Source organism: Muscardinus avellanarius, assembly GCF_963383645.1.
Source record: "Muscardinus avellanarius genome assembly, chromosome: 13".
Classification (NCBI taxonomy): domain Eukaryota; kingdom Metazoa; phylum Chordata; class Mammalia; order Rodentia; family Gliridae; genus Muscardinus; species Muscardinus avellanarius.
This window is the reverse complement of record NC_137799.1, coordinates 96452405-96478757: the sequence shown is the minus strand read 5'-3', so window position 1 is coordinate 96478757 and position 26353 is coordinate 96452405. Positions and strand designations below refer to the sequence as shown.

Here is a 26353-nt window from a genome sequence, read left to right as displayed (position 1 = left end):
AACACAAACAACAACAAATGCTGGCGAGGATGTGGAGAAGTGGGAACTCTAAAACATTGTTGGTGGAATTGCAAATTAGTGCAACCACTTTGGAAAACAGTATGGAGAATCCTCAGAAGAATGGGAACAAATCTACCATTTGATCCAGCAATACCACTTCTGGGTATCTACCCAAAAGAAAAGAAACCAAACTACCAAACTAATGCATGTGTATCTATGTTCATAGCTGCACAATTCACCATAGCCAAACTATGGAACCAGCCAAGATGTCCATCAACAGATGAATGGATTACAAAACTGTGGGATATGTACACATTGGAATTTTACTCAGCCATTAAAAAAAAACTCAATTACATCATTTTCAGGTAAATGGATGGAATTGAAGGACATTATGCTAAGTGAGATTAGTCAGTCACAAAAAATAAGAAATCAGATGCTTTCCCTAATATGTGAGAGCTAGGGAAAAATGGGTCATAGGAGGAACTCTAGACGAAAAAGGAAATCCTATAGAGGAGCAAACAAGAGGAGAAAGGGGGGGGGGGAGGAAAATCTCTAAAACACACAATGTACTTAAACAAATCAAAGTCAACCACTAAGCCGAGCAAGAGAAGGAGGGACGGGGAGGGAATGGGGTGGGGATTGGGTAGAGGCTAAATGGGCAATGTGTACATATATGTCCACACAAGTTTTTTACCCCAATATAATGTATGAATATAATGCACCAATAAAAAATTTAAAATAACTAACTTGTTGATTTGAGATCCCTTCCTTCCTTCCTTCCTTCCTTCCTTCCTTCCTTCCTTCCTTCCTTCCTCTTTCTTTCTTTCTTTCTTTCTTTCTTTCTTTCTTTCTTTCTTTCTTTCTTTCTTCTTTTGCAGTACTAGGGATTGAGTTCAGGGGCATTCTGCCTCTAAGCTACACCCCCAGCCCTATTTTTTATTCTTTATTTTGAAACAGGGACTCACTAAGTTGCGGAGGACCTCACAAAATAGCTGAGGCTGGCCACAAACCTGTAATCCTCCTGTCTCAGCCTCCCAAGTACTAGAATTACAAGCATGCATCACCATGCCCAGCTCTTCTTTTTTAATATAAGCATTTACCACTCTAAGCTTCCTTCTTGGTACCGTTTTTGCAAAAACCTATAAATTTTGTTATGTTGTGCTTTAATTTTTATCTTAAGATATTTTCTAAATTCATTGTGATTAGCCAGGGGTGGTGGTGCACGCTTGTAATCCCCGCGCTTGGGAGGCGGAGACAGGGGGATTGCTCAGGTTCGAAGCCAGCCGTGCTGCTTAAGAGACCCTGTTTCCAAAAAAAAAAGTATAAAATAGGTCTGGGAGTGTAGCCTGGAAGTAGAAGGGCTTCCACAAACCCCAGTACCAACAAAAATAAATAAATAAATAAATACATACATACATACATACATACATACATACATACATTCACTGTGACTTCTTTGTCCTGATTTAAGATGTTAATTTATACATAATTTATACATATGTATAAAATATACATATTATTATACATAATAAAACATAATTTATACATATTAAGATGTTAATTTATACATATTAATTTATACATATTATGAATTTTCCAGTTTTCTTTTGCTATTGCTTTCTAGGTTTGCTTCCCTATGGTCAGAAAAGGAAATTGATCTGACTTCAATCTTTTTAAATTTAAAACTGGTTTAAGCCGGGCGTGGTGGCGCACGCTTGTAACCCCAGCACTTGGGAGGCCGAGACAGGAGGATCGCACAGGTTCGAAGCCAGGCTCAGCTACTGAGTGAGGCTCTCAGCAATTTAGTGAGACTATGTTTCCAAATAAAATATAAAATAGGTCTGGGAGTATAGCCTGGAGGTAGAAAGCCCCTGGGTTCCACCCTCAGTACCATAAAAAAAAAATTAAGACTAGTTTTTGTGGTCTAACATGTGACCTATCTTAGAGAATGTTCTATGTGTGCTTGAGAAAAATGTACACTCTTTTCTCATTTGGTGGAGTAGTTGTGTACGGTTACTAGATCCAACTGGTCTACTGCACTGTTCAATTTCTGTTTTCTTACTGATCTTCAGCCTGCTTAATATCCCACTACTGCAATGTCCTGCTATTGCTGTTACTATGCCTCCCTTCAGTTATCTCAATGTTTACTTGAGGTTTTGCTATTAAAAGCTTATGTATTAGCCGGGCGTGGTGGCGCACGCTTGTACTCCCAGCATTCGGGAGGTTGAGACCAGAGGATCGTGGTTCGCGGCCAGCCTCAGCTACTTAGTGAGGCCCTCTGCAACTCAGTGAGACCTGGTTTCAAAATAAAGAATAATAAAAATTACTATTACATCTTTCTGGTGAGTTGATCCTTTTATCCTTATATAATGTCCTGTGCCTCTCATGACAGTTACCTAATATAAATATGGATGCTCCTACTTGCCTTCGATTCTTTAACTTCCAGTCTATATTATGTCCTTATATTTAAGACGAGACTCTTGCAGGTAGCATATGGTTAGATCTTTTTATCTATTTAGAGACGCTACAGCTTTTGAACGGAGTTGAACTCGTGCTCATTTATAACGATGATGAAGCTGTTTCCCCATCTCGCCACCGTCCGCAGGCGTGTCAGCGCTGTCCTCCGCTGCCTCCCGTGTTGCATGGGCCCTTGCTGATGTTAACACGCCTCCACTGCCTCCCCGCTCCCGTGCCCCTTGTGTAGCTGTTTTCCTCATCGACACATTTCCCTCAAAGCTAAGTCAGTCTTTACCTGACATTTAATAAATAAGTCTACATACTTTCCATGCCTCTTAGAGAGCCATTTTTAAGGTATAGATCATCCTATCACAAAACTTCCTAGCCTACATGTCCTACCTAATGATGTTAATGCATTTACTGAGTTGAAAACCCATCGCTATTACCTCGGGTTAGGGCACCTCTGTTACCTTAGAAGATCTTTAGTTCTCATGTATGGAAAATCACCGTTCCTTCTTCTAGCCCCAGAAAACTAATTTATTCTCTGTCGTTAGATCCGCCTACTCTGAACATCTCCTATAACTGAGATTATGTGATACGTGGTCTCTTGTGAGTGGCTTCTCTCAGCATCACGTTGTCCAGGTTCAACCATACTATAGCACGATCAGGTCCTTCTTACTGAGCAATGGATACTCACTAATACTCACGAATATTCACAGCTACTTTATTTGTAATAGTTCAAACACAGAAATAACTCAAAGGACCATCGCCAAGTGAACAGATGAAGTTAACTTCCACTTTAAAAATGAGGTCATAAATTGTGAGACAGTATTTTCAAATCATATATCTGATAAAGGGCTCATATCTAGAACTCAGTTATAATAGACAAATAATCCAGCCTAAGAATGGGCAAAACATTGAAATACACATTTCATCAAAAAGTCATATAAGTAATACTTGTATAAGCACATATATGCTTTTATATGAATGTTCATAACATTACTTATAATAGGCAAAAAGTAGGAACAACCCAAATACCCATCAACTCATGAACAGATAAACAAAACAGGGTCATGGGCATGCTAGGCAGATACTCTTCTACTGAGCTACCTCCCCCAGCCACGAGTTCTTAATTTTAATAAAGTCCAACATAGCTATTTTTCTTTGTTGCTTATACTTTTGATGTATACCTAAAAAATTCTTGCCAAATACAATGCCATGAGGATTTCCCAATGTTATCTTCTAAGAATTTTACAGCTTGAGGGTTAGATGCAAAGGGTTTCTAAAGAATAAGGACAAAGACCATTTCTTTTTCTTTTCTTTCTCCTCCCTCCCTCCTTTCTTTCTCTCTCTCTCTCTCTCTCTCTCTCTCTCTCTCTCTCTCTCTCTCTCTCTCTCTTTTTCTTTCTTTGTGGTCCTGGGGATGGAACCCAGGGGCATTCTACCTCCGAGCTACACCCCAAGCCCTATTTTTTATTTTTATTCTTTATTTTGAAACAGGGTCTCCCTGAGTTGCACAGGGACAAAGACCATTTCTAATAGAACTTGGATCGACAGTAGCTTTACAAGTATGTGTGCATATATAAATACATACATGCATATCTATAGGTTAATGATTTAAAATGAAATGCTCAAGCCGGGCGTGGTGGGCACGCTTGTCATCCCAGCACTCGAGAGGCTGAGACAGGAGGATCGCGGTTCGCAGCCAGCCTCAGCTACGTAGTGAGGCCCTCTGCAACTCAGTCAGACCCTGTTTCAAAATAAAGAATAAAAAATAGGGCTGGGGTGTAGCTTGGACGTAGAATGTCCCTGGGTTCCATTCCCAGTGCCAAAAATAAATAAATATATTAAATGCTCAAAGAAAACAGCTGTGAATTCTTTCATAAAGAAACATTTATAAAGTATAACTGCTTTTTAATATATCTGAATTTATGTGGTTTGTTTAGTCTAGATTTTGGAATATTATATTTCTTAAAATAGGCCGTAACTGCACATCAAATATCTACTGCCTGCGAATATCCCGGTACTGCGTGTAGATAAACATATAGACATATATATGATCACGCACACACACATGCGCTCGAGGTGGTGGGCAGAGCAGGCGTGGGCCAGTGCGAGGGCACGCCTGCATCCCTGCATATTCTCCTCTTATTTATTGAGCAATCCCGGGAGAAGCCTCAGTGCGGCTTTATCTGTCTGTATGCCTCAGAGGGCTTTTTATCTAATGGATATACAACAGATGTTCCACGGTTTACTTACTGTCCTGTAAGAGTTGAGAAAAATAGTGATTCAAACCAGAAAGTTTGCAAAGGCCACCCGCTTGCCACGGCTCTCACCCAACGGTCTCTCCAAACAGAATACAATTCATGAACTCTGAGCGATCGTTTCCTAGGAGTCAGAATTTCTCTCTCATAACTGAATCCATACACTGTGCAACTGGAGAAGAGGGGTGTTTAGTTTAACACCTACCGCTGCTGAGTGTTAAATCCATTAAGATGATTCTCTCTGAGTTCAGACACTAATGATAACACCATCTGTAAAACAGAATCGTTGCAGGTTAGCTCATTCTGCAAACAGGGTTCCGTCAGCTCTGTTTTTCTTGCTGTGACTGATATTCCCGGGGAGATTCCCTCCCCACCCTCTCCTCGTGTTCTACGAAGTCCAGTGAGAAGAGGGTGCTGCCGGGTCACATCTGCCATGAGTGGGGTTTAAGCTGAGTGTCTGTTAGTGTGCATCATTCCTACCTTGGCAAAGGACGGGAGACAGATCGCTAACTTAACTTCCTAAGACATAAAACCACACTCATTTGAAAAAAAAATTGTATCAGAGTCCATTTATTTCTTCTTTCAAAATTTAGTTCTTTTTTTGTTTTTTGTTTTTTTTTTTTTTTGGTTTTTTGTTTTTGTTTTTTTTTTTCCTTCGGATCTGGGGATGGAACCCAGGGGCATTCGACCTCCGAGCTACACCCCTGCCCTATTTTTTAGTCTTTATTTTGAAACCGGGTCTCACTGAGTTGCAGAGGACCTCACTAAGTAGCTGAGGCTGTCCACGAACCATGATCCTCTAGGTCTCAGCCTCCCGAATGCTGGGATTACAAGCGTGCGCCACCATGCCCAGCTAAAATTTAGTTCTTTATTTTTAAAAAAATGCGTTTTGTATATGGAATTTCCAAAAGACCAAAATGACTACAAACATACAAACACTGAAAACCAATTAACACTTTTAGAAGAGTTATCTCATGATCATAAATTAAAATATCTTGAACTTGAAGCTGGGCGTGGTGGCACACGCTTGTAATCCCAGCGCTTGGGAGGCTGAGACAGGAGGATCACATGGGTTCGAAGCCAGCCTCGGCTACTTAGTGAGGCTCTCAGCAACTTAGTGAGACCCTGTTTCCAAATAAAATATAAAATAGGTCTGGGACCTGGAGGTAGAAAGCCCATGGGTTCCATCCCCAGTACCACCGCCAAAAAAAAGAAAAAAATCTTGAATTTGGCTGAAATGAAAGGCAGAAGAAAACATAGCTTAGATATTAAGATGTAAATATGTAATACTATTTACAAAGTTATTTAATTTACTTCTTTGCTTTAACATAAAATTCTAATGAAGGGTTTTTTTTTTTTTTTTTTTTGTGTGTGTGTGTGTGTGTGTGTGTGTGTGGTATTAGGAAGGGGCCTTCTACCTCCAGGCTACACCCAGACCTATTTTCTATTTTATTTGGAAACAGGGTCTTGCTAAGTTGCTGAGAGCCTCACTAAGTAGCTGAGGCTGGCTTCAAACCCGTGTGATCCTCCTGTCTCAGCCTCCCAAGTACGGGGATCACAAGCGTGCACCCGGCACTATGAAGTAATTTTAAATATAAGATCTGTCGAACAGAACAAGGCTGAGTTTATACTAAGGAATGCTTTTCTCCCCTCAAACGTGAATGAAGAAGTGGCGTGTTACTAGAGAGAGAGGGTGACTGCTGATTCACGGAGCTTGCCTGGTCTCCTTTCTTCTTGCAACCTTCCACCTCACAATTCTTCCTTACATGGCCGCAAGTCCACCCAAGGTAAGAAGAGATAAACAAAGAAAAGTTAAACAGCTTCCCCTGGAGGAATGAAGTATTTCCATTTATCCTTGGGGCTGATGAGACATTTGGCAATGAAAATTTCAATACTAATAAATACAACATACTCACGTTTTTAAGCAAACCAGGGTAGTAATCTACAGACTCATATCCAAGACTTTGAGTAAAAAGACTAACTTCGTTGATATCAAATCTGAATGTTGAAAGTATGTGAGATAATAAATCCTAAAAAACAAACAGAAAGGTAAAAGTTAACTTCATGAAGTGCCTATTACGTACATGCCTAGGACCAAGTCATCCTGTAAAGATGGTCACTGAGAAGCTAGTCATTGCGCTTGTCCAAGTACCCAGTTCCTGTTGATTCCAGGTGTAAGGACATTAAGTTAGTGTTAAAAGTAGCACCTTAGCTGGGCGTGGTGGCGCACGCTTGTTATCCCCGCGCTTGGGAGGCGGAGACAGGAGGATCGCGCAGGTTCAAAGCCAGCCATGCTGGCTTAAGAGATCCTGTTTCAAATTTAAAAAATATAAATAAATAAATAAATAAATAAATAAATAAATAAATAAATAAATAAATAAATAAATAAATTAGCACCTTAGCTGGGCATGGTGGAGAATGCCTGTAAGCCCAGTACTTGGGACAATTGGAAGTTTAAGATCAACCCCAGCAATTAAGCAAGACCGTGTCTCAAAATAAAACATAAACCAGGTGTGGTGGAGCATGCTTGTGGTCCCAGCATTTGGGAGGCTGAGATAGAAGGATCGCCGTTCGCGGACAGCCTCAGCTACTTAGTGAGGTCCTCTGCAACTCAGTGAGACCCTGTTTTAAAATAAGGAATAAAGAATAGGACTGGGGTGTAGCTTGGAGGTAGAATGACCCTGGGTTCCATCCCTAGTACTGCAAAAAAAAGAAAAAAAAAGAAAAAAAAAAGGCTCGGGGGTGTAGCTCAGTGCCAGAACATTTCCAGGCTCCATCTTAGTACAGATGGATGGAAAAATAATCAAAGAGTACTCCCCAGTTTGAGCATATTAGAGAAGACATATGTCCCTCCTCTTTCTATGCTTGGCTGATCTCACTTAACACAAGATCTTTCCATCTTCTTGTGAAGGCATGAGTTTGTTCTTCTTTATAGCTGAGTAGAATCCATTGTGTGTATTTCCCATAATTTTGCAATCCATTCATCCGCTGATGGAGACCTAGGTTGGTTCCATACTTTGGCTATTGTGAACTGTGCTGCTGTGATCATGGGTATGCATATGTTGCTGTAGTTCTCTGATTTCAACTTTGGAAAGATACCCAGGAGTGGTAGAGCCGGATCGTATGGTGGCTCCATTCCCAGTTTTCTAAGGAATCTCCACACTGATCTCCAAAGCGGCTGAACTAGTTTACACTCCAACCAACAGTGTAGAAGAGTTCCTCTTTCCCCACATCCTCGATAGCGTTTGTTGTTATTTGATTTCCTTATTTTTGCCACTCTCACTGGGGTTAGATGGAATCTCAGCGTAGTTTTGATTTCATCTCCCTGACGGCTAGTGATGTTGAACATCTTTTCATGTATCTATTGGCCATTTGTATCTCTCTTTTGTGAAGTGTCTATTCAGTTCAGTTGCCCATTTCTTGATTGGGTTGTTTTGCTAGTGTAGAGTCTTTTGAGCCCTTTGTATATTCTGGATATCAGCCCTCTATCCGAGTGGTGGCTGGTAAAGATCTTCTCCCATTCTGTAGGCTTCCTCTTTAGGTTCTTGATGGTTTCCTTTGATGAGAAGAAACTTTTTATCTGATGCCATCCCACTTGTTAATTCTTGCTTTAATTTCTTGCGCTTTGGAGGTCTTGTTGAGAAAGTTACTGCCTGTGCTTATATGTTGGAGTGTTGAACCTATGCCCTCCTCTAATAGCTTCACAGTCTCTGGTCTAATGTCTAAGTCTCTGATCCATCTCGAGTTGATCCCTTTGCACAGTGAGAGGTAAGGATTTCGTTCCATCTTTCTACAAATGGATAGCCAGTTCTCCCAGCACCATTTGTTGAAAAGGCTGTCTTCATATGAGTTTGGCCCCTTTGTCAAAGATCAATTGACGATAGGTGTGTGGGTTTGTTTCTGTATCTTCTATTCTGTTCCACTGGTCAGTATGCCTGTTGTGCCAATGAAAACACAGTAGCCCCCCCTTATCCTGGGGGCATCATAACCCCCAGGGGATGACTGAAACCCTGAACAGTGCTGGGCCTTGTCTGTACTGTTTTATTCTAATACATACAAGGTATATAACGTTTAATTTATTAGGCACAGTAACAGATTAGCAAGAGTCAGTAATAAGAATAGAACAATTTTACCAATGTACTGAATATACTGTACTAACACTGCCATCATCACTGCCCTGCACCCTCATTAGCAAAGTAAGGGTTAGCTGGACACCAGTGCTTTGATACCATCATGGCCTCTCTGAAAACCCAGGCAGAAACGCATCATTCAAGGCCAGGGTGGGGTGGAATTAGAGAGTCTCACATGCCTCAGAATGGCATGGACTTAAAACCCTGTATGTTGTTTATTTCTGGAATTTTCCATTTAATATTTCTGGCCACAGACTGCCCATAGCTCCTGAAAGGGCATAAAGAGAAATTGCGGATAAAGGGGAAAGCATTCCATTGGCAGATCTCCTGTGCTGACCTTCCAAAATAATATAGTTAGAAGCTGATTGTTTTAAACCAAAGGTTATATAAATTCAATCCCCAGAACCATACGTACACACAAAATCAAATGCTCTAAGAATAGTTCATGCTGCAGTTAAACAAACAACCCTATACCACAAAACTCAGGGCTGGCACACGTGTGGTGAGATGGGCCCTCTGCTGCTGTGCGGAGCCCAGCGCTTAGCTGCTGTGACTGAATGTAGCCCTCCACCACCACCGAGCACACTGCTGCTGAGAGCAGGGTCTTGGGGGCAGGGAGGAAGCTCTGCCTCAGGACTGACTGATGCTGTGTTCTCCGCAGTGGGTTCTGGTAAAGGGTAAGTCGGACCTGTCTCTTTTCCATCGTTTTCCTGCCCTTCCACCCGATGCCATGGGGTGGTCAACAGGAGCCCTCTCCCAGCGCGGGCCCCAGGCTTTTCCACCTCCGGGACCCGAGAAGTCAGGCTCTGTTCTTAATAAATTACCCAGTCTCAGCACAAAATCAACTTTGATAGTAGCCAAAACATTATGTTCAGCTCCTTTTTGCCTGGTAATTCAATTTCCAAGAGTGCATCTGAGGAAAGATTTGGGTTCATAACAGTAAAAATCTGAAAGTAACTAAATACCCAACAACAACGGTTCGGTTGAATTTATCATGGTTTTATCACACTGCAAAAAGAAATTTTATAGGAAAAGCTAGTATAATAATTTGGAAAGAAAGGTATAAAACTGCATGTTCAGTGTGATCTTAATTATTAGGTACAAAAAAGGACTGGGGAAAACAGAATAAAAGCCAACGGGTGATTTTAGGAGTAATTTGAAATTTCTTTTCCTTCTTCTCTCTTTTTGTTTTTCCTTGAAATGAAGGGAGCTTTATTATCGAGCTACATCCCCAACCCTCTTTGTTTTTTATCTTGAAACAGGCCTCACTAATTAGCTGAGGCTCTCTGCGAACCCAGAATTCTGGGATTACAAGTGTGCACCACCATGCCCTACTACGTTGTAATTTTTATCATAAAATATTTTGTGAAACAAAATTACTTGCTTTAGCTTATGTTTGGTCTTCCATGATTCCCGAGTATGAATTTTTATGGTGGGCCGGGAGAGTTTTACCCTTGGATAAGAGGATAAAGGGACAAGCCCTCAAAACAACAGACTGAGGCTTGTCCGTAGTTACATACCTTCCAAACAGACACTTCAAACTTTATTCCCCTAACTCTCGCTTTGAAAGTAAACTCCAAAGTTGATGAGGCTGAGCTGAGATGCAGCTCAGAGGTAGTGTATGTGGAGGCCGTGGGTTCAGTCCCCAGCATCACAACATAAACAAGCAATTCGATTTCTCACTGCTAAGAACAATGTTTTTAGTGCCACCTAGTGGCACACAGTCTGAATACAAAACCATTAGGTATTGGCCTTGGACAATTCCTCCAGTGATTTAATCGATCCTTTTCCAATGCTTGCACAGCAATCCTGGAGATCTTCTGCTCCAACCCCCTCAGCTTTACCAAGGAGGAACCGGGGTTTTAAATATATGCAGCGGTCACTACAGACAGGATGTGGATGTAAAGAAACAGATTCTGACTTTTTTTTAATGTGCAAATATGTCACCCTGATCCATGACTTAAAATCCTTCAAACGCAGAAAGTTCAGGAACCAACACGACTAAGCATAACGCAGTTTTAAGCTCAATGTTGGTTCATGTAGTTTTAAGGAAGAAGGAACTCTGTGTTTGGAAACCCGTTCAAAGTGCTTATGCCGCAAAGGTGCCCTTTCTTTTTCTCTCTCTTTTTTTTTTTTTTTTTTCTGCAGTACTGGGGATGGAACCCAGGACATTCTACCTCTGAGTGACACCCCCAGCCCTGTTTTTTATTCTGTATCTTGAAACAGGATTTCCCTGAGTTGCAAAGGGCCTCACTAAGTAGCTGAGGCTGTCCTCAAACCGTGATCCTCCCGTCTCAGCCTCCGGAATGCTGGGATCACCAGTGTGCGCCACCGCGCTGGGCGTACCCTTTCACGGGAGAAGCTGTAAGTAAGCTGGGGAAGCTGGCCTCGTTCCTGGGTGCTCCTCACTCACTGCAGGCAGGAGCCGGGAGCCGCCCCGCAGGCTGTGGCTTGGCGTGCCATCAGCCTGTGGATGAAGAGTTGTAGTTTTGATCAGGTAAAGGGCTAGCACAGCCACACGTGGTTGGTGTTCTGAACTGAGACAGACACAGCACAAAGCTGATGGTTCTCCAAACAACTTCTTCATCCGGTCATTAAATTCTTTTAGAATTTCCATTAATTTGCTTTCTATTACACATCTCTTTATATAAAAATAAAAACGAACAAACAATATGAAAAATCTGTTTGTAAACCAGGATCCCTTATTCATTCACTCAACAAACACGTATTGAGTGTGATCTGTATTCAAGCCTCCTACGGGGCTCCTGGGGTGATGGGCCGTGGAGACAGGAACAGACAGAAGACAAGCCCAACACTGGGCTCCGTAAGGAGGGTCAGACAACCACTCTGCGGTCCAACCGGCAGCTCTAGGGTGCTCCGGAGGGATGGCGGCTCGCTGCCTCTGACAGCAGGGCCCGGAGGGAACAGAAAAGAGGCAGGATGGTCACCTCAGAAACTCTCCGAGACCCCTACGCTCAGACTCTCTCTGGGTTACTAAGCACGGCTGCCCCACAGCCTCAGTCGCCTGGCCAGACCCACCTGCAGCCTTCCTCTTTGACCCCATTATTAGATAAAGTCAGGCTCCCCGCTGGTCCTCAAATTCCTCAAGCTTTTCCCACTCCCCTCTCATCCCTTTATCCTGAGAATCTCAAATTCTCCTTCCCATCTCTAGCTGAGTTACGCCTATCTGCCAAATCTTCCTCCAGGAGCCCTGCCCTGGTTTCTAGCCAGCTAAGATCTAATCCTCCTGAAGGCGCCAGGGGCTCCTTCCTGGTTTCCGTTCTGGGGAGCCCTGCGGTGTGGTCCCACACACTCCTTCCGCACTGTGCCCGGCGCCCTCCGCTCTGGACGGAGGGACTGCCTCACAGACCTCGACATCCCTATGCAGAGCTGCAGAGCATCTGTGAGCCAGCCGCTTGTCATTCCATCTTTACTTCATCTTTACTTCTATAAACTACGTACAACGTAACACTACAGGATTCCTTTGTGTCCTCCTTACAGAACTCCATGAACTGTCTTTTTCTCAGTCAGTTTTCCTAAGTTTCGAGTCATAAAACACCCACAGAATACTGGGGGGAGTCTGCTAAGTACTTTTACTTTAAAGAGGCTGGCTCAATTGGATAATGCTGACCGAAACCCCATACCACCGTGGATGCAATTCCCTTGACTAGCCAGACGCACTACAGCTCTGCAGCTTGTAACCTAAGGGCACACCGCAGCCGAGCAGACCAGGAAGAACAGGAGAAGCAGAAAGCACCACCTCTGTGGAAAGGTCCACTCAGTACTAGCTGTATTTATTTATTTATTTATTTATTTTATTTTTGGTGATACTGGGGTTCCTGGAAACCCTTCTATTATTTTGGAAACAGGGTCTCTTAAGCCAGCGAGGCTGGCTTCGAACCTGCGTGATCCTCCTGTTTCCGCCTCCCAAGCCCGGGGATTTTAAGTGTGCGCCACCACGCCCGGCTACTAGCTGTATTTAAATAAAAATCATTATGCCAGGCTGAGACAGGAGGACTGCATGTTAAGGCAGCCTCAGCAGCTCAGCGAGGCTCTCAGCAACTTAATGAGACCCTGTTTCAAAATAAAACGTAAGAGCTGGGCATGGTGGCACATGCTTGTAATTTCAATATTTGGGAGGCTAAGACAGGAGGATTACAGGTTAAGGCCAGCCTTGGCAACTTAGTGAGGCTCTCAGCAACCTAGCGAGACCCTGTTTCCAAATAAGAAATAAAATCAGGCTGGGGGTATAGCTTGGAGGTAGAATGCCTCTGGGTTCAATCCCCAGCACCAAATATTAAATAATAAAAATAAAAAATAAAACAGGCCTGGGGGTATAACACAGAGGTAGAATGCCTCTGGGTTAAATCCCCAGTGCATGAGCATGCGCGTGCCCACACACACACACGCACACACACACGCACACTATGATGCAGATCTACTCACTTGAAAATCTCTTCTGAAAATCTGGTAAAACAAAGCTTTTTTTAGTTCCATCTAATTTTTATTCACCCTCCCAAGATAATCACAATGTGCTTAATCTTCTAACAAACCTTTCGCGAAGTCTCTGTCTTACTAGGTGAGAAATGGGCGCAGACGTGCTGCCACTGTGACACTTGGCAGTCCTTTACCTCTGTATAAAATACCTGTGCCCTAACACCGAACCAGTCACTCCCCGTGTTAGGATGCCATGACGTCTTATGTACATATCTAGTAAAACATTTATATTGTTATTGCTATGCTGGAACTGTTTATTTACTTAACTAATAAAAACCCCTAAATTAATGAAATCACCTGCAAGTGATGTGTAGTTTTCTAAACTGGTTGTTATACTGAAAATTGGCTTATTTTCTTAATAACACAATTTGAAATTATTATTTCCCCCCGCCCACAAAGACAATCTGTTTAAAGTAAAACAGGTAAGTGTGGAATAAATAAATAAGTAAACTCACTTCCTTCAGAGGACAGGAAGGAAGTGAAAAGGAAATGTTGCCCCTGGAGTGAAGCGGGCAGTGATGCCCCGCACAGCACCACGGAGATGAGCAAAGTAGTGCGTACCAAAACCTGCTTTAAGAGACCCGCAAGGTGGAGATACATGGCATGGTTTTATTTTAGTTTTTGTGTTTGTGGTACTGGGGAGGGGACTCAGCAGCACCCTATCTCAGAGCTACGCTCCTAGCCTTATTTTTTCTTTTAGTTTGACACAGGATCTCGCTAAGCTGTGCAGGGCCTCACAGGGTTGCTGAGGCTGGCTGCGAATCTACGACCCTCCTCTCTCAGCCTCCCAACTACTGAGAGTACAAGTGTGCACCACCAGGCCCGGCTTATAGAATGGCTTTAGCAAGAAAAACGTAATGTCACGAAGATGTCAATTCTCTGGCACAGAGACAGTGCAGGATCCACGGCAATCCTGAATGGACCCAACGCAGCAGGTGTACGGGAAAGAGGAAAGGACGGAGCTCAACAGGCGGCACGCTCCACTCACATCAAGACGAAATGCAGCCGTCTCGAGAGGCTCAGCCGACATGCACGCGTGGGGAGGCTCACATCCCTCCCGACCCCGCGAGGCTCTCAGACACACGCTGGTAAGGCCGGCAGCTACTTCGGGCTGTCATCTGGAGCATGCGAAGTTCTCCAGGAGGAACTTTCATTATGGTGATGCCGTCTGACGGGCAACTTTCAAGATGGGAATCTTTAATAGAATTGTGAGGAACCACCTGCTATCAAATGATAAGGCATAACACATACTCATTGCTAGAGATAAAACTGTAAAAGCAGCAAGAAGCAAATGACTTGAAAATTTGTTAGAATTTTTAAAGTTAAAATATGGTTTCATTTCCATGGTATTTCTTTGTGTTTGTCAAATAAAGAATGAAAAGATATCTTGACATACAACCAGCACATGTGCTGCAGTCCAAATAGATACGTACGCCCTAACTCAAAGGCATGATCTTTAATCAATTTTTCCTGAAAGTCAGGCATATTTAAATTAATTTAAAATAATTTTGAGAAAAATATATTATCTTCATTATGAATATTTGCAATAATGCATTCTATAAGCAAGGAAATAATGAGTGGCTAGGCTTTAAGAATAAATAGAGTCTCTGCTTGGGGCCTATACATTAATTTCTTCAGTCTAAATAAATTAACCTCAATAATATCTGCTTCCCAACCTAGATCCCAAAACTTGCCCCAACAGTTAAAGTTCTTATTGTTCACGCACATTAGGACAGGACGGATTTACTCAATAGATCTGCAATCACCATAGTTCCTCATGTTACATAACACCACTTAAATTTAGACATTTCCAATTTTTCAGAACCCGTGACTACTCGATCCTAAGTGGAACAACCTCCCACAGAAGGAAAGCTAATTCTATAGAACATGTGTGAGAAACACTTTCCCAGCACATGGGTGGACAGCAAGAGTCAGTAAATTGTCATTGAGATGTTGACTCTTCCATGAACCACACTCTGGGTGCATTAAAATATTCTGAATCAGGGGGAAGCCATAGCATAACTGAATTTTCCTTAGAAAACTTGAAATTCTACCATTTTTATTTTTTATTTTTATTTTTTTGGTGGTACTGAAGGTGGAACCCAGGGGCTTTCTACCTCTGAGATATCCTCCCAGACCTATTTTATATTTTATTTGGAAACAGGGTCTCACTCAGTTGCTGAGAGCCTCACTAAGTAGCTGAGGCTGGTTTCGAACCTGCGCGATCCTCCTGTCTCAGCCTCCCAAGCACGGAGATTACAAGCGTGCGCCACCACGTCCAGCTACCATATTTATTTTTATTTATTATTTTTTGGGTACTGGAGATTGAGCCTGGGGACATTCTACCTCTGAGATACATCCCCAGCCTTATTTTATTTACTTATTTTTGTGGTACTGAGAGTGGAACCCAGGGACTTTTCTACCTCCGGGTTATACTCCCAGACCTATTTTCTATTTTATTTGGAAACAGGGTCTCACTAAGTAGCTGAGGCTGGCTTCGAACTTGTGCAATCCTCCTGTCTCAGCCTCCCAGGCACTGGGATTACAAGCGTGCACCACCACCCTCAGCTTTTATTTTCATTTTGAAACAGGGTTATGCTATGTGCCTTGAACCTGCCATCTTCCTGTCTGAGTCTCCTAAGTATTAGATCACCACAGCCAGCTCCACTGTTAAAATAAGTTTAGTATTCAGCACTCTTCTAGGCAAAGGTTAGTGCTAAGAAACGACATATTCCTCAAGCTGCTTGGAAGAGCTGCTGAAATCAAGGTGAGTCGTTTAAGACAGTGTTGCCAATCTTGGCAGAATGGGCACTTTGGGCTGGTAATTCTTTGCTGCAGAGAGCTGTCCTGTATCCAGCCTTCTACCCCCAGACGCTGTAGCACCCAGCCCCTCCAAGCTGTGACACCCAAAACAGCTCCAGACACTGGCAAGTCCCCGTGGAGAAAAAAGTCACCTTGGCTGAGAAGCTCTGACTTATACCCACATATTTCAATGTTTAAAAATTGGTTCGCAAAAAATTAATTTGCATTAAAGTTTTTTATATTCCTCCTACCTCTGCTCTAAAAATGAGTAGCAGGTAAGAGATTTATGCAGTTGATATAGAAATAACTACAAAAGCTGCTATTATCGAAGAGAGGAACTGCTGAAGAAGACATTCAGAATATTCCCGCTTGTGTGAAAACGAACGCGCGTGTTTCCGTATTTGCAAAGAAGACTCAAAGGGTCTGAAGTCGCTGAGGTCAGAGATGACGTCTGGGGAGGAATATGAGGTGTGGGGAGGCTAATGTGTCTGGATTGTTCTAACAAGTCTATGTTAATGGATAATTTGTATAATTTTAAAAGGAAAGGAAAAAGGAAAGAAAAGTTATGAAGTCTTAAATAGACTTTGAGTCCTAGATAACCCTCAGGATAATCGTGTAAACACTGTCAAGCCTCCCCAGTTCTTAGCTCTCTCTATATAACATGGATGATAAAATTGACTTCCTAGGACTGTCAACAAAATCACGGAGTTAGATGGAAAGCAGGTTTGGGGCTCAAGGCCGGGTCCGGTCATCGGGAGCTGCTGTGACTTGAGCCTTAGTTTGGGAAGAAGGGAGATAATTCTGGCAGCAGCCTCTGCCTTCTTCCTCCCTGTCATGGACGAGGCACCTCTTGCCCTGCATCACCACAGCCTGCTCTTGTAGATACTCCCTCACAGTGGTGGTACCACCCTCAGTTTCCCACACCAAATAAGAGACGTGTGAAGGGGCTCAGGAGGAGCCACAGGTGACACCTGGGAAGCCGAGTCGGAGTTTCTCCTGAAACGACTGCAGCTCCTTCTGATGGGAACCCCTCGACTCGCTGCCAGGCAGACTCCGCTCATCCTGCGCAGGCCCAGCAAATCGCAGACTCTGGCGGCTGAGGAACTCCACGCTTCCCTTCTCCAACACCCCGGGGCCCCTCCCTAAGGCCTGGCCACAGCCCAGACTCTTATCTAAACACCCACTGGGAGCGAACCAGAGGAGACTACAGAGGGGAGCCCACAGCGTGCTACTCTCTCCCTGTGCTGGCTGGAGCTGCTCACTCCTCTGGCCCAAACCTATCACAGGGATGCAGCCAGGCCTCCGGCCGTGTGCAGAGATTACTCAGAGCAGTAGATCCTTTCAGGCTGAAACATCCCGGGACGGGAAGTGTGAAACACACTTAGGTTGCACCCGCAGCTCTCCTGCTTAGTGGAGAAAATCCCTCACTGTCTGTGAGCTTCAGATTCTTTCTCTTTAAAACGGCAAAAATAATACCCATGAAGGTTAGTAGTAATGAAAGAAACCCTATATGCAGATGTGGCTCATAGGAGGTGCTAAATAACTGTTAGTTTCCATGGCACAGTGCCAGCGCTGATCTGGCCTCTCTGAGACAGGCCAAATGTCTAGAAGCTGCCCTCATTAGGAGAAGACAGAGGTCTTTCATGGATTCTGTTGCATAATTCTGTTTGTCTACAAACCAACCCTGAACCATTGCCTTGTCTCTCGGCCCACAGCTGAGTCCTTCCAAATGCTTTTCTGTCCTCACTCTGGATACGCAAAATTACAGTAGGACATGTCTCTATAATTTCTGAAAGTAATATTACAGATAAAAAACGCGTTGTATTTGGAGTCAGGTTCAGAAAGAAGACTTTCTTTTCATCTCGAATCTGACATACATTTCCATGATTGTACACTACTTGTGCATTTGAGTGTGCTACTCAAATCCTTCGAACATAGCGATGCAAAATACCAATTACTCTAACTTAAAAGATGAAACTATTACCACAGACAAAGCAATTACTGCAGACAGCTCTCTGTAGCTTTTCTTAAAAAAAAAAAATACTGCCTTCACTGGTTTTCTTTTTTCTCTTTAAAATTTATATGTCCCATTTCAGTTTAAATAGAATGATCTACAATAAAAACTTAACTGGCGTGGTATTTTTAGAGCCCTCTCTATTATGAAGTAAACACTCGGAATCCGGAGCACTGCAGTGTTCAGTCCGTGGGTGAGAAGGTTGCTCATTCACAGGCCCCAACACCCACTGTTTACACAGCCCGCTCCGCGAGCAGGATGCTGACATCACACAATTCACAGAATTTCCAAACTCGGGTCCAATCATAATAAAGCCCGCAGCTTTTCCTTCTGCTCATAGAACCTCTCGCTTGCTCACTCATTAGTTCCAGGGGGGATAAACGGCTGGGTTTCCAAAAATCAAAATCAAAAGGCTTTACAAAATAAGCCTGAACAAAACAGCAGTGTGAATGGTTCAAACCATGGTGCTGAAACATACTTTTAAGAATGTACATGGAAAGGCATGGGTAGACCCAGAAGTGTATCCTTTACAAAGAAAATAGGCCCTGAGCAGATGGTATGTTTGGTAAACATCCTGTTGAGTGTGACTCTGCCTGTCTTTGCAAACACACCCAACTCTCTGCGCGCCCACCTCTCCAACACACGGTGGCCCTTGCCTGATGAGCCCTCGCGAGTCCTCACCACCACCTTCTCTTCCCTTCTCAGCACCACAGGGCTGAGTCAGCCGTGCTGCCTGCAGAGCAGGACCCTGGCCCGCGTGCCTGGCCCTGCTCTGTCTCTTCTGCCATCACACCGCCCGTCCTTTGGGCTGGTGGCACCACAGTACATCACGGTGGTGGGAGTGCCACTGGGGACTGTTCACCCCCGGCCGCCAGGGAGCAGATGGAGAGAGGAAGGGGTCAGGGCCCCAACAGCCCCTCCAAGGGCATGACCCCGGAGACCGGAGACCCTTCCACTAAGCTCCACTTCCTAAGGTTTGCCACCTCCCAACAGGGCCACCACCTGGGGACAAGCCTTCAACAATGGCCTCTGGAGGCTTTTTAATATCCAACCTGTACTAGTGCGGCAACGCCTCCCGAAATTCTACCGCAACCCAGCTCTCAAGCCTTGGCCGGGCTCATCACACACGACTGTCATACACACCATCACCAGCTCGAAGGGTGCAACAGACAGCTTAACCTTACCACGTCCAGACTCACATCCCACTACAAGCCCTCTTAATCTCTGCAACCAGACTAAATGCCATCCACATGGGTGCACAAGTAAAAAGTCTAGACACTACCTGGGTTTTGTTATTTTTTTAAGGGGGTATTTATGCAGTAGTGGGGACAGAACCCAGAAGCATTCTACCTCTGAGCCACACTCCCAGCCCTATTTTATTTTTTTAAAACAGGGTGTCAAGCCGGGCGTGGTAATCCCCGCGCTTGGGAGGCAGAGACAGGAGGATCGCGCAGGTTCGAAGCCAGCCGCGTGCGCTGGCTTAGGAGACCCTGTTTCCAAATAAAAATGTAAAAATAGGTCTGGGAGTGTAGCCCGGAAGTAGAAGGGCTTCCAGGAACCCCAGTGCCACCAAATAATAATAATAATAATAATAATAATAATAATAATAATAAAATACAATAAAATGATAAAATAAAACAGGGTGTCAAGCCAGGAGTGATAGCGCACGCTTGTAATCCCCGTGCTTGGGAGGCTAAGACAGGAGGATCACACAGGTTTGAAGCCAGACTCAGCTACTTAGTGATGCTCTCGGCAACTTAGTGAGACCCTGTTTCCAAATAAAATATAAAATAGGTCTGGGAGTATAACCCGGAGGTGGAAAAGCCCCTGGGTTCCACCCCCAGTACCACCAAAAAAATAAATAATAAAAATAAACAAATAAAACAGGGTGTCTGCTATGTTGATGAGGCTGGCCTTGAATCTGCAATTCTTCTGGCTCAGCTTCCTAAGTACTGGATTACAGGTGTGCACCACCGCCCAGTTTAGACACTGCCTTGGCTTCATCTTCACACCTTCCCCACCTCCTCCACACCACCCACCAGCAGCCCTCCCACTCCGCCGAGACGCCCAGGCTGGTGGGTTTCTCCCCAGGACTGCCATTCTCACCCTGGGCCCAACCCAACCACTGTTCCCTCCCACCTGGACGCAGCCACAGCCTCCACCCCGGCTGCCCTCTTCTTATTCTTGCCTCTGTGGGGATGTTACCTTTCCTCCCCAGCACGGGGATCACAGCCAAAGCCTGTCGCCGACTAATCTCAGTTGGGTCGTTATTGTCAGCTCCCGGTCAAATCCTCAGAAAGATGGGGCAAAAGGCAGGTGGAGTTCTGCAGAAAACTATCTGCAGCGATTCCTTCCCCTCTATGAATTCCCTAAGTTTTTTAGGTACGACAGTTGGGAAAGAATCTGAGGTGGACAAAGGCTTCTTGAGCCAATGACAATTTATTACAGGAACCCAGAGAAATTTATACCCTTCACCAGTGAGATTAATAATAGGAGAAAAAAGAAAGGGAAGGGGGGCAATCACAGCAAAACAATAGTAAATTACATATAAACAAAGTAAATGATTAGTCCAGCATTTAAGAGATTAACTCCAGCTCTTTCTTCCGATATTGCAGCAGGGCAGGTCCAAGGGCAAATTCCAAAGGCAATACAGGCACGCCCAAGGCCCAGGGCTTGGAGAATACACCTTCTCATGGAATCTTCTTTTGCTTTCTTTTTTTGAGGTTTCCATCTATATCCATATGACAAGCATGGGGAGATATGGCGTCCAGGGAGATGCGATGGGCTCAGATCTCATCCGCTTTGCCTTCTGAAGTCTGAAAGCTTACAAAAACTCACAACACAGCTTGGCAAATAAGACACCACAAACAACACCATGAAGTTCTTGGATTTAGTTGTCAGATGTATTTCCTTAACTGCCCCTATCACAAACCCTCTGCAACCTGCTTCTAACTTTCTAATTCCTTTCTTTCCCAGTCGGGACATTCTTATGATAAGCTCTTCTTCATGAAAAAGTGCTTTCTTACTCTTACGGTATTTCCTTTCCTTCATACATATATATTTAGAATATCTGTCCTTTATTTTGTCATTTTCATTTCTAGCCATGCGGCATTCTCACTGTCTCGGGGACACTCCTACTGGGCGTAAAGGTCAACAATCTTTCTCCTTGGCTCTATTGTATTTTGGCAATTAAGCTGTCCTTCAGTCAAATTGCTTTGAAGTCACACCCAAAGTTTCTAGGCAGGGTCTCAAGGGTAAACAGGGTTACCTTGAACTGAGCTAGTTAATGGCTTAATCCTGAGTTAGTGATAAAGTGAGAGTCTGAGCTGGAATGCTTATTACAGCATCTGAGTTCTGGCCAGTTTTTTCATTACTATTGAGCAAGGCCAAGGACGTTTAGACAAATTATTAGAAAATTTATATCCACGGACTCAATTTCTTTTTCATAGTCCTAATCTCACATCATCAGAGCAATTCGTGTAGAAAGTTAAAAGGAATCATTAATAGTCATGAAGGGTAAAAGTGGGGGATATTTTGGCCAGAGACGATACCTCTTTCTCGGGGCTTTTTGCCGATTAACTATGTGGAGTGGGGGGTCTCAACACATAGATGCCGAGGCAGCAGGATGTCTTGGCAAAAGCCCAATAACAAAAGACACACTAACAAGAGAGAAGACGGGGTGACGGCGCGTGCCTGTGATCCCCGTGCTGGGAGGCTGAGGGGATCTCACTAGGTGGCCGAGAGTCCTGCTTAGTTGCTGGGGTTGGTCTCGAACCTGTGATCCTCCTGTTGTAACAGGAAAAAGTACCACACCCCGGCCCTTTAGATTTCTATGAAAACATATCATGTGAAAAGAGGGGGCAGTTTAATTTCTTTCTTTCTAACCTGCAATGCGGCATACACAGAGAAATATCACAGAAAATAAAAAATCAGATGCTCTCCTTAGTATGCAAGAACTAGGAAGAAATGGGTAATTGGAGGGAATCAAGTGGAAGAGAGGGCCCCGTGGAGGAGCAAATACGGCGACCAATCAGAGGGGATGGGAAGGGGGAAGATGGAATCTTTTCAGAACACAAGATGCACATAAATATATCAATGTTAAACACTAAATCAAGCATGGGATCGAGGGAGGGGGAGGGGAGTGGACAAAGGCTAACTGGATGATGTGTGCTTGTGTATCCTCACAAGTCTTGTATTCCACTGTGATGTTTGACTACAATGCACCAATAAAAATATATTAAAAATAAAATAAGATAATAATTTATTCTTTTCTGATATGTGGTCCTTTATTTCTTTTTCCTGCCTTTTAAAGCTGTCTAGGTTCCTGGTGAGCCTTCCCCTCTAGGTGTGGTGGTAACTGCAGGTGTTTGACGAATGCCACACAAGCTGAGGCTACCCCTACTACTATGAACGTGCTGAGATTTTTATCATGGATAGACGTGAGAGTTTATAAAATGCCTTTTTCCACACTAGTTGATTTTTCTTCTTTACTATGGTGGGTTAAACAGACTGATTTAGTATACCTGTTTTAAAGTCTGATTCTTCTAATGCCCGCCGTGTCAGACGCACTCTGACGTGTCTGTTTTAATGCCTGTTGGTTCTACAGGTTCAATTTCATTATCTTGGCTTTCTGTGCGTCTGGCTATTTTTATCTGCATGAGATACTGCATGTGCCAGAATGGAGGCAGAAATAATTTGAGGCACCAAGACAATATTATAATCATTTTCCCATCTCCTATCATGGGGACCACATTCCAAGACCCTGAGTGGATGTGTGAAATCGTGGATGCTACCGGATCTTAGACACAAGCACTGCAAAACCTACGCAGAAAATCTGATAACGGAAATGGCTATTAAGCGACTCGTGGGCACAGGAAATACAGAGTGGAGGACTCGAGGAAAAGGGCTGATCGCATCCCCGGCCTGACGGTGAGAAATGTCATCACACTACGCAGAATGGTGCACAATTTAGAACTTATAATGTGTTTATTTCCAGATTTTTCACTTAATATTTTTGGACTGTGGCTGACCACAGGTTGCTAAATCCACAGAAAGTAAAATTTCAGATAAGGTAGGGCTACTGTATCTCCCCTCTTCAAGGAGGCTTCTGTCAATCCTAAAGCCCTGGCCCCCCAGGACTGCCTTAGTTTCAGCCACCAACCATCTGAAGCTGGTAAGAGGACGTTTATAATATGTAAGTAAACATTCTAGTAAATATTAGCTAGGTCGGATTCAGGGAGGAACAGGGGTCAGGCACCAGCCCCCAGCCATCTGAAGCTGCTATGCCCAACCTGCCAGAGCCAGCCTACCTCAGCGCATGCGCACTCGTAAGGCCCCTTGGCAATCCCAACCTACAGCAAGAGGGTCAGCAGGATGTGGTCGCTCGTGAGGCCCAAGCTTCTGCCACTCTCCTCCTGGTCTTGCAATACTATCATCCTCACTCTGGAACTGGCAGCACCCATCCCAAATGACAGGCCTGACCCCTGTTCCTTCCTGAATCCAACCTCACAAATATTTACTAGAATATTTACTCACGTAGTATAAACTTCCTCATACCTTCAAGCATATTTTCCCACAATCTGTTCAGATTTTCTCACCCCCGGGAGGAGGGCTCACCAATTTTTGAGTCTGCAATTGTTAGAAAGGGAAGTCCCTCCCAGGTCCTCAGATTCCAAGCATACGCCACCACACCCAGCTTCCTTACATGTTTCGACGTCCTCTGACTTCTCCATGTCCATCGGGAGAGATTTGATTGTATTTCGGGAGCTTACTAAGAGTTGCCTACTGTTTTGGCAAGTGACCTCCTGGTAGAAGCGCTCACAGGCATCTGCCTCTGTGCCCTGCCACTCTCCTCTGCTGCTCGGGATCCGCAGAGGTCTCCTTAGCACTGGGATTACAGGTATGTACCACCACACCTGGCTCACACCAGCTCTTTATATTGTGTTTATATTATTTTTTTCTGTATACTCTAGTAAAAGCATTATAGTATTTTGTTTTTGTTTTTTCTTGAAAGAGTACAGGTTGCCGGGCACAGTGGCACACGCTTGTAATCCCCACCCTTGGGAGGCGGAGACAGAAGGATCGCTGATTTGAAGCCAGCCTCGCTGGCTTAAGAAACCCTGTTTCCAAATAAAAATATAAAAAAATAGGTCTGGGAGTGTAGCCCGGAGGTAGAAGGGCTTCCAGGAACCCCAGTACCACCAAAAAAAAAAAAAAAAAAAAAAAAGAGAGAGAGAGAGAGAGAGAGAGTACAGGTTGGGCATTCCTAACTCTGAAATCTGAAATGCTCCAAAATCCAAAAGTTTTTAAGCACTGACATGACATCACAAGTGGAAAATTTTATGCCATGAAACTTTGTTACATGCACAAATTATTAAAACTACTGTATAAGCTGGGTGTGGTGGCATGCACACTTATGATCCAGGATTTGGGAGGTGGAGACTGGAGGATCACAGTTCGCAGACAGCCTCAGCTACATAGCGAGGTCCTTCGGAACTCAGTGAGACCCTGCTTTAGAAATAAAAAGACTGGCCGGGCGTGGTGGCGCTTGGGAGGTGGACACAGGAGGATCACGCAGGTTCGAAGCCAGCTGTGCTGGCTTAAGAGACCATGTTTCCAAATAAAACTATAAAATAGGTCTGGGAGTGTAGCAGCCCGGAGGTAGAAGGGCTTCCAGGAACCCCAGCACCACCAAAAAATAAAAAAAAGAAAAAGACTAAAAACTAGGGCCAGGGGTGTAGCTCGGAGGTAGAATGCCCCTGAGTTCCATCCCTCGTACCGAAATAAAAAAAAAAAATGTATAAAAGGTCAGTGTGACTTACGAATGCCTATATTCCCAGTAGTTGAAGGGCTGAGACAAGAGAATCGCAGGTTCGAGGACAGCCTCAGAAACAAGGATAAACTAACAGCACCTAACAACACCCCGTTCCATAGCAAAAATAAAATAGGGTTGGGGTTCTAGCTCTAAGGAAGGATGCTCTTGGGCTTAACTCCTAAATGATGGAGCGTGGTGGCTCAGCCTGTGATCCCAGTACTGGGAGGCTGAGACAGGAGGGTCACAGGTTTGATACTCAGCCACCTAGCCAGACTCTGTTTCAAAATAAAAAATAAAAAATAAAAAATAAAAAATGGCTGGGTGGCCGGGTGTGGTGGCACCGGGAGGCTGAGACCGGCGGATCATGGTTCACAGTCAGCCTCATCTACTTAGCGAGGCCCTCTGCAACTCAGTGAGACCCTGTTTCAAAAAATAAAAAGACTAAAAAATGAGGCTGGAGGTGTAGCTCAGAGGTACAATGCCTGTAGGTTCCATCCCCAGTACCGCAAAATAAAAGTCGGGGGGCTGGCTGTATAACTCAGAGATACAATGTCCCTAAATTCAATCCCCAGTACCACAAAAGAAAAGGATAAACTTACCTTCAGGTTATGTACAAAAGGTGTATATAAAACAAATTTTGAGTTTTGACTTAAATTTCATTATGTACATGCAAAGATTCCAAAATATAAAAAGCACTCCTGGCCCCAGCGTCTCAGGAAAGAGATGCTGCACTCATATCTTGGAGTTTTGCTTCAGGACAGCTAAGGGCGTGTTATAAATATCTATTCTGAAAAACTGGTGTTGGCTCTGAAGGGACTGAGACCTTGCCAGGCATCACGTCCTTACCACATCCCCTGGACACGTCCCCCCATCCTCAGGACCCCCTGTGCCCTCTTGCTACCGCTCAGATGTAGACCAGCCCCCAGGGTCAACTGCTAAGCCCTCTGCCTTCTCCAGCCTCGCATACTGGCCTGTCCCTCCCTGCCACATACCGCCCTCCCTCTTTCTCACTATTAAACCTCTAATTCCTGACCAGGCCAGCAGTGACCACATCCATCTGCCCTGGCCCCCTGGGTCATCTGTCTCCCAGCAGGACACAGACCACTTTGGGCTGAGTAAGTGCTGACTGACAGCTGTCTGTGCTGGGCCATCTGAGCACCACTGCACACCAGCACACAGCAGGCAGAGAACAGGCGGTGCCTGGCACACACAGGCATTCCATTTGTTGAAGGAAGGAGAGGTTCAGAGGAGAACCCACCACCAGCCCTGATTCTGTACCATGGCTGAGGGTATGGCAACGACTTCCAGTTTCAAAAGGTATTCGTTTACTTGGCACGACGGCTCTGTCGCTGAGATGTTCTCCCGTAGTTCATTT

At 44.2% G+C, this 26353-nt stretch overlaps 1 protein-coding gene across 1 annotated transcript in view; it reads right to left on the bottom strand.

Annotated features, from left to right (window-relative positions):
- FANCC (FA complementation group C) overlaps positions 1-26353 on the bottom strand; it is a gene marked incomplete at both ends in the record, with an annotated part of 116046 nt that overhangs the window by 53217 nt on the left and 36476 nt on the right. Inside the window, 2 exons of the mRNA XM_080709023.1 lie at positions 4927-4991; positions 6638-6751. Of these exons, the coding sequence (XP_080565149.1) occupies positions 4927-4991; positions 6638-6751 (179 nt within the window). The remainder of the gene's footprint in view (positions 1-4926; positions 4992-6637; positions 6752-26353) is intronic.